The 13,609-nt window shown below is 53.7% G+C and overlaps 1 protein-coding gene across 1 annotated transcript in view; it reads right to left on the bottom strand.

Moving 5' to 3' along the window:
* Positions 1–3,141, bottom strand: part of LOC103902643 (NACHT, LRR and PYD domains-containing protein 12-like) — a 5,253-nt gene extending 2,112 nt beyond the window's left edge. The window contains 2 exon segments of the mRNA XM_009283725.1: positions 204–2,197; positions 2,859–3,141. Of these exon segments, the coding sequence (XP_009282000.1) occupies positions 204–2,197; positions 2,859–3,141 (2,277 nt within the window).
* Positions 3,142–13,609: the final 10,468 nt, after the last annotated feature.

Below are 13,609 nucleotides of genomic sequence, written 5' to 3'. Positions count from 1 at the left end.
TCCCACCTCCCCCCCCCCATCAGGGCTCGCCGCCAGCTCGCGGGATGTCTCCTCGGGTGGGACCTCCATGGCTTTGGAGATGCAAAGGATCACGAGCATTACTGCTGGCGCTACCTGCTCTCAGGAAAAGCTCGGGGCACACTTAAAATTTCAGCACCGGGGATCTCCCCTTTGCGTGCAAGAAGGGGGACGTGAAGCCAAACTGACACCCGGGCGCAGATGGACCTCTTCAGGCCGGGGAAGTTGAGCCGAGACGCTCCATCTCCATCAGTCCCACCGCATGCAGCGGACGGAGGATCCCGCGGCATCCTTATTCTCCCACAATTCTCCCCAAGAAAAAGTAAAATCCTCCGCTGAGGAATTAAACCCCCAGTGAAAGGACAAGCTGGTCTTTGGGTGGAAGGAGCTGAAATGCCTTTAAAACCATCCTTTGGGGCGGAGAAGGAGAATTCTTTGCGATTTTGGGTCGCTAGAGCAGAGAGGGGCAGTACTTACCGAGGTACCGACGCGGCCAGCTCCTTCCCGGGATCCTGCTGGCGGAAGGAGCATCCCCGGAGGGTGACGCAGCCCAGCGCAGCCCACTGCCTGATGCAGAAGGAAAGAGCCATTTGGTCGTACAGGGTCAGCTTGATGTCCTGCAAGTCTATGTCGGTGAAATGACCCAGCGCGCTTTGCGCGAAGCTTTTCTCGTTCATCTCGAACAAAAAGTGGAAAGTGTCCAACTCCGAAACCTTCAGCGCTTGGCTGGGATGGGAGATGCCCCTGTGCTTCCCCTGAAGCCACCTCAGCATATCTTCCCTGGCTTGCGGTGAAATTCTGCACCCGATGATTTTGTCCGCGTACTCTATCGATTTTTGGCTTATCAGACCAAACAGGAACCGCACTGTTAAGTTCAAATCCTTCCTGGACTTGCTATAACTTTCTAATAACATATTTACGTCCTTTGCGAGAGCCCCCGAGTTGCCGACCATTTCCTCATCGTCCTCCAGAACGTAAAACATCGCCGCAAAAAACTCCTGGAGGTGCAGGTGGGTGAAGCTGTAGATGTTCTCATGGTCTACACCTTTCTTTGAGATCTCCTCATTGAGGAAGAGGGGGAGAAGGTCTGGCTGGTCCAAGCCACGGTCCTTGATTTCCTTCTCCTCAAAGAGGACCTTGTGCTTCCAGATGCCGTCGGCAGCCAAGGAGCAGAGCTTGCGCAGGAACCGCTGGAGGTCCTGCGGGTTGTCCCTGCCTCTGCACTTCATTAACCGGGAGAGGTAAAACACGCTCATCCACGTGGTGGCTTTAGAGCACTCGACGAGGTTTTTCTTCTTGTAAAGCTCTTGTTCAAGGATGGTGCAGACAGTCCAGCTCATGACGGGGATGACGCACAAGCTGTAGAGGATCTCGTTGCCTCTGGCAAACCTGAAGGCCACGTCGGCTTTATTGTCGTTCTCAAAATACCTGTGGAAATACTCCTCCCTCATGGCTGCCGAAAATCCCAGTATTTCTGCGTAATACTCACCCTCCAGGCACTGCCCCAGGCTTTGAAGAGCCGTCGGCCTCGTGGTGATGAGCAAGGAGGACTCGGGCAGGACAGTCTTCTTCAACAAGCTCATCAGGGTGGTTTCCAGAGGCTTCACTTCCCTGGGGTCAGAGCTCAGCTCAACTTCAGGCTGCACCAAGGAAAATCCCAGGGCCTCAAAGCCATCAAAAATGAACAGGATCTTCTTCTGGTCATCCAGGATCTTCCCAGACGGCGTCCGCCTGTGAGGGCAGCACTTTGAAACCAGGTCTGCCACGCTCGCTTCCTTGGTAAAGGCAATGTCTTTACAGTCTATGCAGAAGACGTAGTCAAACTGCGTGTAGAGGGTCCCTTCCACCCACTCCACCATCACCTTCCTGACCGTCATCGTCTTCCCCATCCCCGGGGCCCCCACCAGCACCACAACCTGCGGCGTTTGCCCATCTCTGTCGGGTTTAAACAGTGTCTGTGCGGTGACAGTGACGGTGGCTGGTCCGTTGCCGGCATCGGCACGTCCACGGCTGGCGCCCACAGCTTCATGCTCACCTCCACGCTTGCTCCGAGGCTTCCTGGCGACGGTCAGGTCGGTGTAGCGGCTGCTGATGGACAGGTTCTCCCCGAGACGGGAGTTCACTTCTTTGTACCGGAGGAACTCCCGGACGACATGCTCTCTGTATTTCCGCTTGTACTCTGCGCCGGTGAGAAGCAGTGTCAGTCCCAAGCACAGCCAGATTCCCATGGAGCTCCTAACCAGCCCGACTGTGCTCCCGACACACAAATGGGACACTTGTTTCAACGCTCAGGGCTTTCCTAAGTCTGGCAGAGGCAATAAGGACACCGTCTGCAAGAATTTCGGGCCTCTGGTCAGTTGGGGGGGTCCTTCATCATCCTGATCCATCAACCACCCCGCAATCCTCATCTACCCCGAGAGCAAATGCAGTTGCCTGGGGCCACCTGCAGCCTCCGTCCCCTTCTGCTCGTGCCCCTGGGGCCAAAGGCACCGTCCCTGGGCTCCCGGGGATGCCTCTGGCTGCAAAGTGCTACCAAACGTGAGCTCTGCAGAGATGTCCTTAATCCCCACCCCAGGAGGAAAGGATCTGCCCAGCTGCCTGCCAGGCAGTGCCGAGAGCTGAAGGCTCTTCTCCGGGAGCAGAGGGAGCCTGGCAGTAGGTGGGGACAGCAAGAGGAGAGGTCACTACAGCCCTCACACTAATAGGATCACAGCAGGACACCTTCGTGTTTCCAGGCTCCCCGAGAAACCAAAACCTGCTCTTACCAACTTCTACCTGTCTCCAGGATCACCCAAGGGAAAAAGAGAGAAAGAAAAGGAAAATTTGCTCCGGCTTCCTACCTTTCACCTTCTCATCCAGGAGTTTCTCAACGAGGTCTCTCTGGTTCATCTCTTCGAACAACGCAATCGCTATGTCCATCACGGTGTCTTCGCTGTAGTTCTCGCCCATGCAGTGGGCAAGCGCACAAGGGTGGGCGGCCTTGACCAGCGAATCCTTGGGGATATTCCATCCTCCTTCCACGTGAACATCCGATAACTTCGTCTTAAACTCCTGAAAGTCTTTAGGTGCGAGACCCTGCAGTGCTCGTACGAGAACGGCTAACGCACGCTCTTCCCCTGCCATCACGGGATGTCACCTGAAAATACCAAAGGTTAGAAATCACGGCTACACCATGGCAAGAGGTTTTGGAGCTGGGCACCGAGTTTGTCCTGTACAGCCTGGTTCTTCCTGCGCCGGAAAGGCTGGGGACAGTCACCCCAGTGTGGCAAGGTCACCAGGGCTGCGGGTGCTGCAGGATCTGGCACTGTGGGGATGTCCCCCCTGGGATGGGGCACAGGAGAGAGAAAAGCACCCAAAAAAGCATCGTGGGGGCTTCTAACCGGACTGGGAGCTGCAGCCCCTCGGAGCGGAATCCCCTCGGCCCCGGGGACAGCCCGGTCCCCATGGCCCTGCCTGGCCGGTTCCCCATCCCGCCTTGCCCGTGCCGTCCCTCGGCGCAGCGTGGCCGGCCGTGCCGCGATGCACTCACCGCACCGCCCGGATGGCGGGGCCCTGCCGGAGGGGGCCAGGCGCTGCCTGAAATCCCCGTCCCGCGTACAGGCAGGGTTTCGCTTTTCAACGGCAGCCCGACATCCGGCACACCCTTCCTCCTTCCCCGCCATGGGGCGGCTCGCCAGCCGGCCGCCATAAAACCACCGGGATGGGCAATTTAATACCCGAAGGACTGCCGGCAATAAGCTCATAAGGAAGATGCTGTTTTGGGGGAGGAAAGGCGGCTTTAGGAAAGCACACTGATGCTCGCAGACACCGCAGCCCCTCTTCTGCTTCTCGCCTCCCCCGTGCCAGCAGCTCACCCTCCTCCTAACAACAGGTCATGGGTTTGACTGAAAAACCACCGACCCCCTGAATTTCCAACCTTTCCAGAGTATCGGCGCTTTGCTTGGGGTCCCCAACCCATTTACTAGCCTTGTCTTGGTAAGAAAAGTCACGGAGCCTTCTCCTCCTCCCTCTTCCTTATTTCTGGTATCACTCTTCTCCTCCCCATTTCCAGTCTCCCGTGTCTTTAGGAGACAAGTACCATCCCGCAGCTCTCCGGGAGCAGATCCGGCTGGAATTAGTTTCCTGTAAATTTAGGAAATCAGAGGGAAGCTGCAGTTTCCCGCAGGGATTACTGCCTGCTGCAGCTTTCACCCTGGAGCAAGGGGGACCTCCAAGGGGACCCCATCACAGGCCGCGTGAAGCTAAATTTAGATGCTTGCAAAAGCAGAGTAGGCTCGAGAAATTAAAAATAGCTGCGGGAAACGGAGAATTAGACTGGGAGCTGTCAGAGGAAGAGGATTATCGGGCTGATATGCATGAAAGGGAAAGGGAAAAGGAGCTGGGAGCAACAGTCGCTGTCCCAGTCTAACAGCTATCCTGGGGCACGCGAGACTGCAAAAATAAAGCACAGTGGTGGAGTGGAGCATGGCACTTCTAGAAATGTCTTCAAGTTTTAGATCAAATGGAAATGAAATAGCTCAATGCTTAGAGCTTGTGCTACACCAGCCTTTGCTCTGACGTGCACTAAGGGATCGGTATATGCCCTTCCTGCTGAGCGCGTTAAACCACATTGCCCAGCAGATAGGTAAGAAATCAGCAGCACAAAGATGGATCCAGAAACTGGGAGAAGATGGAGAAGATTTTTCCGAACCAGTGCAGAATTTCTAAGATACCAGCAGGATGCGATATCCTATCCCACCAGCCCTTCGCTGGTGAGGCACAGGCGGCTCCGGTGATGAGTCACAGGAACTCGCTGCCCAAACGCAGGGAAGCCTCCCTGGGCTCGGCTGGTAGAGATCAAACGGAGGGGTGCTAGTAATTATGGCCTGGGTTCAGGAGAAAAGGGGAAAATTTAACATGGGCCAAGCGGGAGCTGTGGCTTGCAGTAACGAGGGGATGGACACTGGAGCAGAGGAGTAGGGGATGTTTGGGAAATGGTGATGGCAGGGGTAGTACATCGGGGGGAAAAAAATGGATCAAAGATGTTAAGGGCTCTGGAGAGCATTAAAGGATTTAGCGGGAGAAATGACAAAACGGGATGGGATTTGCTGGAGGGAGCGATACCGCAGCTGAGAGGAGCGGTAGCAGGACACCGTGATGCTCCTGCATCTCTGCCACCTCCCAGCTGGCCAACGTCATCCGTAAAGAGGTTGGCTTCGACCCGGCACTGCCCACACAAATGGGTGCCTGTGTGCCAAACACCGGGACCCTGGGGGGCCGCCTCGAGGTTGTACCCAGGAGATACGAAGGTACCAGCGGGCTTTCGATGCAGCAGTGAAGATCCCCTTATTTTAGAAAGCGGTTGGAAGATGGAGTGTGGACTCTTACTGGATTTTTACGGTGAGATTTTTGTGTCGGCAATACAGAAACCGGGCAAAGGCCGTTATAAAGGGTGAAAGGAGAGATACAAGCTTTAAGGGGGACAGATGGAGAATAATGGAAAGAGCCACCCCAGGAGGATGGCAGAAAACCCCACTCTGTGTAAAACCCATTGCCCAAGCTGAACTAGTGGGACCTTCTGGTCCCCCGTACAAATACTCATATCCTAAAGAAGCTGAGATGCTCCGAGTGAAATCGTTAAGGATTACTTTAAACAAAGCGTTTCTTGAGAAACTACAAACCCGTATAATTTTCCCCTGCGGCCCGTTAGAAAGGCTGATGGAAAATCCGAGCAAATGCCAGTGGAATACTGCCAAAGAAATGCATTCCCCATGAGAACAGCTCCTAGTTTAGCGAACATGCCAGTGATTATTGCTAAGTTACCAGAAAACAAGTGGGTTTCAGCTATAGATCCAACTGTTTCTTCACCATCCTGCTTACTGAAGAGTCAATTTTCAGATTTGCTTTTGCATTTGGAGAGAGGGAATGAACCCTTGCACAGGTACCGCCGGGGCTTCACAGCGCACCTGCAGGCACAGGCTCATGTCAGGAACTTGTTTAAACTATTGTCTCCAGAGGATAAAGAAAAAACGTCTTATGTGGATGATATTCCAGCGACCGGAGCTACTGAAGAGGTGAGAGGTATCCAAGTTTTAAAATTAGCAGGTCAAACAGGATTTGAAGTAGGCACCATTAGTGCAAGCTGAGGTTAACTACTGGGAATTACAGCTGGCAAGCCAGGAAGACCAATAGGTACAAGAGTGGTTAAAGCTTTGTGTGAAATAAAGGCTTCTTATCAAGCCCAACTGAGAACACCATTAGGAGGATTTAATTTCTGACAGCAGCACGTCTGTAACTTTGCCGGTTATCTGCAGACCACTCTGGAAATCACTGATTAAGACTCCGGAGTGGAAGTGGATCTCGGGACACGATGATGCTCTAACTCAGGTGGAAAGAAGCTGCTCTAAGACCCTCTGCACTAAAATGACCAGTACTGGGAAAGCATCTTTCAACGGGAATTTCCCCATCCCCTGGTTCTAGGGAAGCAGAGAAATAGTTACAGCAGGTACCAGCAGCACGTGAACTGTGCTCGTGAACTTCAGGGTCCGGAGCCAAAACTACCCCAGCAGCCTGGGCTGGGCTGGTCTTTGAGGCTTTTACCCTCACAGTCCGCTTGTAGTCCCATCTGCTCATACCCCTCCCAGGTTTTAGGGAAACCCGTCAGCGGAGTGTCATCTACAGGAATGCCAGCGGGCATTGATATTAGCGGGTAGGAGAGAGACTGTACAGACCCCACAAGGACCAGATCGTCTTGCTCCTGCCCTAACTGAACAAGGTGCAGGCTGAACTGTTGAGAATAAAACCCGGCTGCAGTTACTGGGTATGGATGCAAGTGTCCTTTTTAAAGAACCCAGTAATAAACCAAAGGTATGCTTTATCAGCAAGAGCCACATGTATGAGCAAGCTAAAAATAGTCCTCTGTGTTGCTATTAATAGAGCAGGAGAGCAAGTAGTGGGGAAACTGTTAAACCCCCCCCTCCAAGTAGAGTACGGGCTATTATAGGCTTTATTAAGAGAGAAACTCTTTAGGCAGAACCCATTGCATCTCTTTGTGGACAGTGGTGATGTTAATAAAGAGATAAAAAACTGGAGGTATGACTGGAGAAAGGGGGATAGAAAGCACGATGGGAGATGAAGAAAATGAGATTTCTCTTAGAGGCTCAGAAAGACAGTGGGCAGAAAATCTATGCAATGCATGGTAAAGTACATGGGAAGCCTGAAAACAATACTGTGGAAGAATTTAATAAGCCAGGAGATCAAATGACTCAGTTTAACTGCTGCAGTCTCGAGCCACGGGAAGGTCTGCAGCATCCTTGCCAGACTCATGAAGATGACCTGCTGTTTGTGGATGACCAACGGAGATGGAGAACAGCTATCTGCAGGGCAGAACCTGTGTATCAAGGCAAGTCCCCAGGCCTCAGCTGTCAGATTTTGCCCATCTGGAGCTTTATTTTCTTTTAGTTTAACCAGAGCAGCCAGTAATTCCTGCAATAGGTTTTTTCACGATTAAATATCTAACCTGTGTCCTATCATGGTCTTGCTTAGCTTGGTCTAACAACTTAAAGCAATAATAATAACTTGAGATCCAAGAATAAGAACTGTTACAGCTCTCAAGGGAGCCCGGAGAGTTACAGCTCTTGAGATCTGGATCCACCCAGGCTGGGGACTCACAGTTAAAGCATTGCAAAAACGCTCTAAAATTATAATGACCCGATGAGCTTGGTGGGTTTATTTGCTTATAGGATCAGCCTTGGGGGACAACAGTTTCCAGAGAAGCAGCTAGACCTGGTGAGAGACACCAAATCCCATAGCGGTCCCTTAAGCAAGCATGTAAATGTAGGAGGAATTTGCAAAGGGGGTAGGGGAGGAAATAAAACAAGAAAGGAAAAAAGTGTTTGAAACAGGTGCAAAACTAAGCTCTAGCAGTACTTGACTAATTAAAGGCTGAAAGAATGGTGTGTTAAGGATATATAAAAGATATATAAATATAAGAGGTATAGTGTTGCTTATGCTAAAGGCAAATATATTGGCTAACTGGAAATTATATGGAGGGGAAAATATCCCATCACTGTCAGGTTATGGGGAGGTATTTGGGAACTTTTGAAGGATGGAGGCTTACAGAAATACTGCTCTGTACCTCTTAATGCACCCTGCTGTACAGTTAATTGCATTTACATTTTTGCAAAGTTTTATTAATTATGATAATTGCAATATACTATAGAGCTAGAATGCTTATAGGTAAATATTATTATTGCAGAGCTAACTAATTATTATGTGAACTATGAATGAAAGTTAACAGTACCATAAATGAACTTAGCATTGCCAGGAGAGCATCAGAAAAGGCTCTGCTGGGTGAGGCTGTGGGAGCTGGCTCTGCAGGTACCTGCAGGTGGGGATGGAGGGGTGATGCAGACCCCTCTGCAGGGTCTGTGCTGGGCGGGCAGTGCTGGAACAGGGTGAGGGGATGGGCCAGACCTGGGGTGCACCTGGGGAGTTGAGTCAGGAGATGGAGCCAGAGAGAGGACTAGGAACAGAGCTACAGCCCAGGTGTAAGGTCCATGCAGGAGACAGGACCAGAAACAAGGCTACAATATGGACCTAAGATGCTTCCTAGAGTCAAGGCCAGAGAAGGGCTACCTACGGCACAGGTACAAGGTCCATCCCAGAGACAGGCTGAAGACAAGCTAAGGTGTGTACCTCTGAGGGATTCAATGAAGAGATGAGCTGCCTACAGCATTAGAGCTGAAGGCCACGCAGGAGACAGGGCTGAAGGTAGGCTCCCCTATAACACTACCCAAACAGAGACTGAGTGCCCAGGGCTGAGCTTAAATAGAGCCCAGGGGCCCATGGCAGTGGGTGGGGAGGTCCCAAGTGAGGCTGGTCAGGGCTTTGAGGCTATTAATAGCCCCTCAGGGGCCAGTGGGCTCGTATTTTCACTGCAAGGACTTTCTGTGCAGGGTGCTAAGCCAGGCAGCACTTCAGCGGCTACAACTGCAGACCCACCTTGGCTGCTGCAAGCTGCTCCACCGTGAGAAATGTCCTTCATGCGCTTCCCTGGAAGCGCGGAGGTAAGGAGGAATGGCTGCTGCCCAAGTGGCCACAGGCTTTTGCTGCTGGGTAGCCTTTCCCACCCTCTCCAGCCATGGGTGGGTTGCAGCTGGGGCTCTAGGAGAGGAGAGAGGCTCCCTTGGGTGTTTCTGATGCCCAGGGATGAAATGAGCGTAAGCCCATTCTGTGACCTGCTCTCCTGCTTTTCATGCTCCAGTTTTTGAGCAGGGTACTTGTGTCTTGGTTAGGAGGGGGTAAACCCATCCTGTGGAGGAGACAGGGACTGGGGAACTAGGATTGAGGCACATGGGGATTTTGCAGCTGGGGCTGTTGACTGCCTGCAGCTTGCACGGGGCTGGCCTTTGAACCAGGCACGATGGAAAAGAAAATGCTTCAGGGGGATGTGTTTAGCAAAGCTGGCTTTGGGGGATGCTGGGAAAGGGGGAAGGGATGTTTTAAGGCACATTGGGAAATTTAAGGGGGGGGAAAAGTAGAGTCCTCATTGCCAGCATCTCAGCAGCTGATTGCAAATGGTGCAGCTACTGCGGCAAGGCTTGTGGGGTCCCTGCTGGGTGGCTCCTGCTGCAAGGGAATGGGACATTGAGGCCAGCAGGCTTTGCCAGGGGCAGGGCAGAGCTAACAGCGAGGTGGTGCAACCCAAACAATGTACATTCAGGGTTTCGCAGACCCCAAAATGAGCCTGGCTCTGTGGCGCCATGGGCTGAGCTGTATCCATCCGCTACTGCGGCAAGGCTTGTGGGGTCCCTGCTGGGTGGCTCCTGCTGCAAGGGAATGGGACATTGAGGCCAGCAGGCTTTGCCAGGGGCAGGGCAGAGCTAACAGCGAGGTGGTGCAACCCAAACAATGTACATTCAGGGTTTCGCAGACCCCAAAATGAGCCTGGCTCTGTGGCGCCATGGGCTGAGCTGTATCCATCCAGCTCAGTTTCCCTGCTCAGAGCCTGCCCCTCCTGCTTGCAGGAGATCAAATAGGTCTGGGAACATCTGTTTCTCTCTGAAAGTGCAGGGCACACCATGCCCCTTCCCAAGGATACTCCTGCCACCAAGCCCCCCCCAGCAGGGGGGCTCCGAAGGAGCCAGGGCTGTTCTTGTCCCCACTAACTCATCCTGGGGTACGCTGTGAGCTGAGGAGGAGGAGGAAAAAACAGCAGCACAGTTTCTAAAGGTTCCCCTCTCCATCTGACCTTGAAGAAGCTGTTTTCACCTTGCTGTGCCTTGAGCTGAATCGCTGCTTGCTGTGCCTGCGCCGGCGCTCGGCTCTCTCCCGTGCTGCGTTAGGGGTGATGTGACCCACTTGCCGCAGGGGACCCTTCCCGTGCTTGGCGCCAGGGAATTTCTGAGTGCTGCCTAGCTCTGGTGCTGCTTTCCTGGCTTCTCCCTCTCTCTGCGATGGCGGGGGGGTGAGGTTATTGGTTTTATAGCTCCTTTCCTTTGCTTCCCTTTTTTTCTACGTAGGTAAAAATATTTTTAAAATTCAAAATCTGAAGCATATAATATAAATTCAGGAAGCCTGAGGCATATGAATGCATTGTGTGGGGCTGTTTATCTCCTAAGGCTGAGGCAGCATGCGTGAACGCAAGGAAATCGCAGCCGGAAGCTCCTGGCCTCGGCTCATCCAGGCTCTGGGGACTGGAGCCGGCAATTTCCGCTCACAGAAGGCTCCCTCCCTCCTCCTGCCGTGCCAAGGGGAGGCGCAGAGGCCGAGGATATTTCTACCTGATGTAGAAGTGGCAAAAAGGTTTTATGAGTCCTGGGAGCAGCGGTTTGGGTGTCTCTCCTGCATTAAATCACAGGTTTTCACAAGCTTTGCAGAAACTTAGCCCCTCTCTGCTGCTATCGATAGATCAGCAGACTCGGGAGGCATTAGAAAGGGGAAGCAGCTGTTTGCAGGCACTGAACCTTCACGGTCTTGGCTGTGCCTGGCACGAGTCCCTAAAAGAGCGGGGAGGGCTGGCACTGCTGTGTTTGGGACCAAACAGGCAGCGGAGGGGATATCAACATCAGCCACAGCTAATCCTGTCTGTGCCAGCTTCTCTGAGGCAAGCAGGCTCCTGAAGCCAAGGACTACATCAAGATAACCTTGCTCATCCCTGCTCCGAGGGAGTGTTGGTAGCTGCATCTGAAAGCAGCCCCTCGAAGCACGGCCTTTCCTGGGAGATTTGGGTTCCCACATCCAGCCCCTGTTTTCTGCAGTTTCCTTCAAACATGGGCAGAATTATTTTTTACAGTGGAATTTAAGCAGCCCGAGTATTTTTAAGCATGTTGGCATAGGTGAGACACACTGGCTTGGCTCTTGTGGGCAGTTTGGCAGAGCCAGAGAGGGTCAAGGAAGAAAATACTGATTTTTCTCTGGAGTTTCTGCCCTACTGCACTGAGTATGTTTGTGGCTGAGCTGTCGCTTGGCTGTGGTTTATGGGAGAGAGGAAAACACAGTGGCCACAGAAGTAAAGTGAGTTACTGAGCTGACAAAGTTGGTTTCTGATGGATTTCTGAGTATAATCTCCTTAAGATGTCTACACTTTCTACAAAACTGCATGAAGCTGGTCAGTGGGTCCCAAGTAACCGTATGGAGGAAGATGGGCAAGCATCACATAGCCCTTATTTCCTGAGGAAATCAGGCTAAAAGAGCTCTAGACAGTCCCAGGACCTGGCTGCAGTTTGGGGTACAAGCAAGATTTGACCTGGGTGGTGTGACTTTGAGACCTGTGCCTGGCTGGAGGAGGTGAGGCTGTGACAGGGAGGGCTGTTTGCTTTTAACCAACATGCTGTGAAGCGCCGGTGCGGCTAAGGAGGAGGCTGCGTGTCTGGCACTGCCTGGCTGGATGTCTGACAGCGCTCCGCAGCGGGACCCGGGCTGCTTGCCCGGATCCGAGCCGGCCTTGGGCTGCCCGCAATCCCTCACAGACCTTGCAGGACTTTTGTAAGGGGAGTCAGACCCCAAGCCCGCTGGGGCAAGGGAGGGTCTGGGGAGAAGGGAAGCAGAGCTGGCACAAAATTACACCAAGGCGCAGCATTTTAGCTTCCTGCCTCCACCGTGCAGAGCTTCTCCTTGACAAGACAAATTGCCACTCCTTAACTTGCTGCTGGGGGATTGCCACGCTCAGAAATCCCTTATTCTGGTGGGGGGAGCCCCATACTCCTTTTTTCTCTTGTCTACACACAAGCATCCCAATTTATCAGGCTGGCCCCCTCCTATTTTCCCCAGTACGTTCCCCCCTGCTTTGTGGCTATATTCACTGTAATCACTGCAAACCCAGGCAGGCTTTGGAGGAGCAAGCGAGTGAAGCAGGCAGGGGGGCTCAGTGCTGCAGGGACAGCCCTGAATTGCCGAGCCAGCAAGCCACGGCTCAGCCCCAAATAACGGGGATGTGGAGATGCAGCTGGCCTGCCTTAACCGCCCTGCCGGCCCCCCCTTGGCATCCTGTCCCCCCCGAAAGTCCCAGCCCTTTCCTCTGGATTGGAGCGCTGTCTCCCCCCCTCCCCTGCTCTCCATCTTCATGCGGTCTGCAGAGGTGCATTGTGGGAAGGTCCCAAGTTTTTTTCCCCTCCCTCCCTCCTCTCTGCGCAAGAGCCAGCTCCCAAGGTGTGACTCGTGCAGCCAGCCAGAGGACAGAAGGTATCCTGTCCCCCCCGAAAGTCCCAGCCCTTTCCTCTGGATTGGAGCGCTGTCTCCCCCCCTCCCCTGCTCTCCATCTTCATGCGGTCTGCAGAGGTGCATTGTGGGAAGGTCCCAAGTTTTTTTCCCCTCCCTCCCTCCTCTCTGCGCAAGAGCCAGCTCCCAAGGTGTGACTCGTGCAGCCAGCCAGAGGACAGAAGGTAAGGGCTGCTGTTTTCCTCCATGCACGCTGGCACGGGGGGGGGCATGCCCGCTGGCACCCGGGGGGGGGAGGGGGGCGAGGGGGCAGAGCTGCCGGGGGTCCCCAGCCATCGGCGGAGAGACGTGCAGCATTCCTACTCAGGGTGACATAGCGAAACAGAGACGCAGATCTACCTGGTCAAGGTGAGTGTCCGCCTCCTCGCAGCTGCCTGGGATGGAGGCCGGGGGCTGCCATGCCAGCCGGCTCGTGACCGTGTACCCACGCAGCTCTCCCTGTTAATAGGCAGCAGTGCTTTTTTATCCCAAAACAACGAGCACAGTGAGGATGGCTGGCCCCGAGCAGCTCCCTTCCCACCCCAGCTCCCCTCTTCTGCTCCCTGAAGGTCAGGCAGCCAGAGAAGGCATTTCCACAAACGCAAGTGCGTGGGAGCCTGCCTGCTGCCTGCCTGCTGCCTCCACGTACCTGCGATCTCCTCCGCTGCCTTTGCAGGATGTGCTGTGCTTGCCTGATCCGAGCTGGGCTGGCTGCTGTGAACTGCCACAGGGCTTCAGCAAGGGGGAGGCAGCAGCCCCGGGATGGAGACTGAGGTCTGATGCTGCAGAAACGCTCTGGAGGCAGAACAGCTCTGAGCACGGAGAAGCGGAGCCGGCCATGTGCCGGAAACGGGGCCGCCGGGAGGGAGGAGGGAAAGCAGCATCCCCAGATAAAACCTTCCAGCCTTGGCAG

The sequence above is a fragment of the Aptenodytes forsteri genome, unplaced genomic scaffold (genome assembly GCF_000699145.1).
Source record: "Aptenodytes forsteri isolate BGI_AS27 unplaced genomic scaffold, ASM69914v1 Scaffold535, whole genome shotgun sequence".
In the NCBI taxonomy this organism is placed as follows: domain Eukaryota; kingdom Metazoa; phylum Chordata; class Aves; order Sphenisciformes; family Spheniscidae; genus Aptenodytes; species Aptenodytes forsteri.
This window is presented reverse-complemented; position numbering and strand designations above follow the sequence as displayed.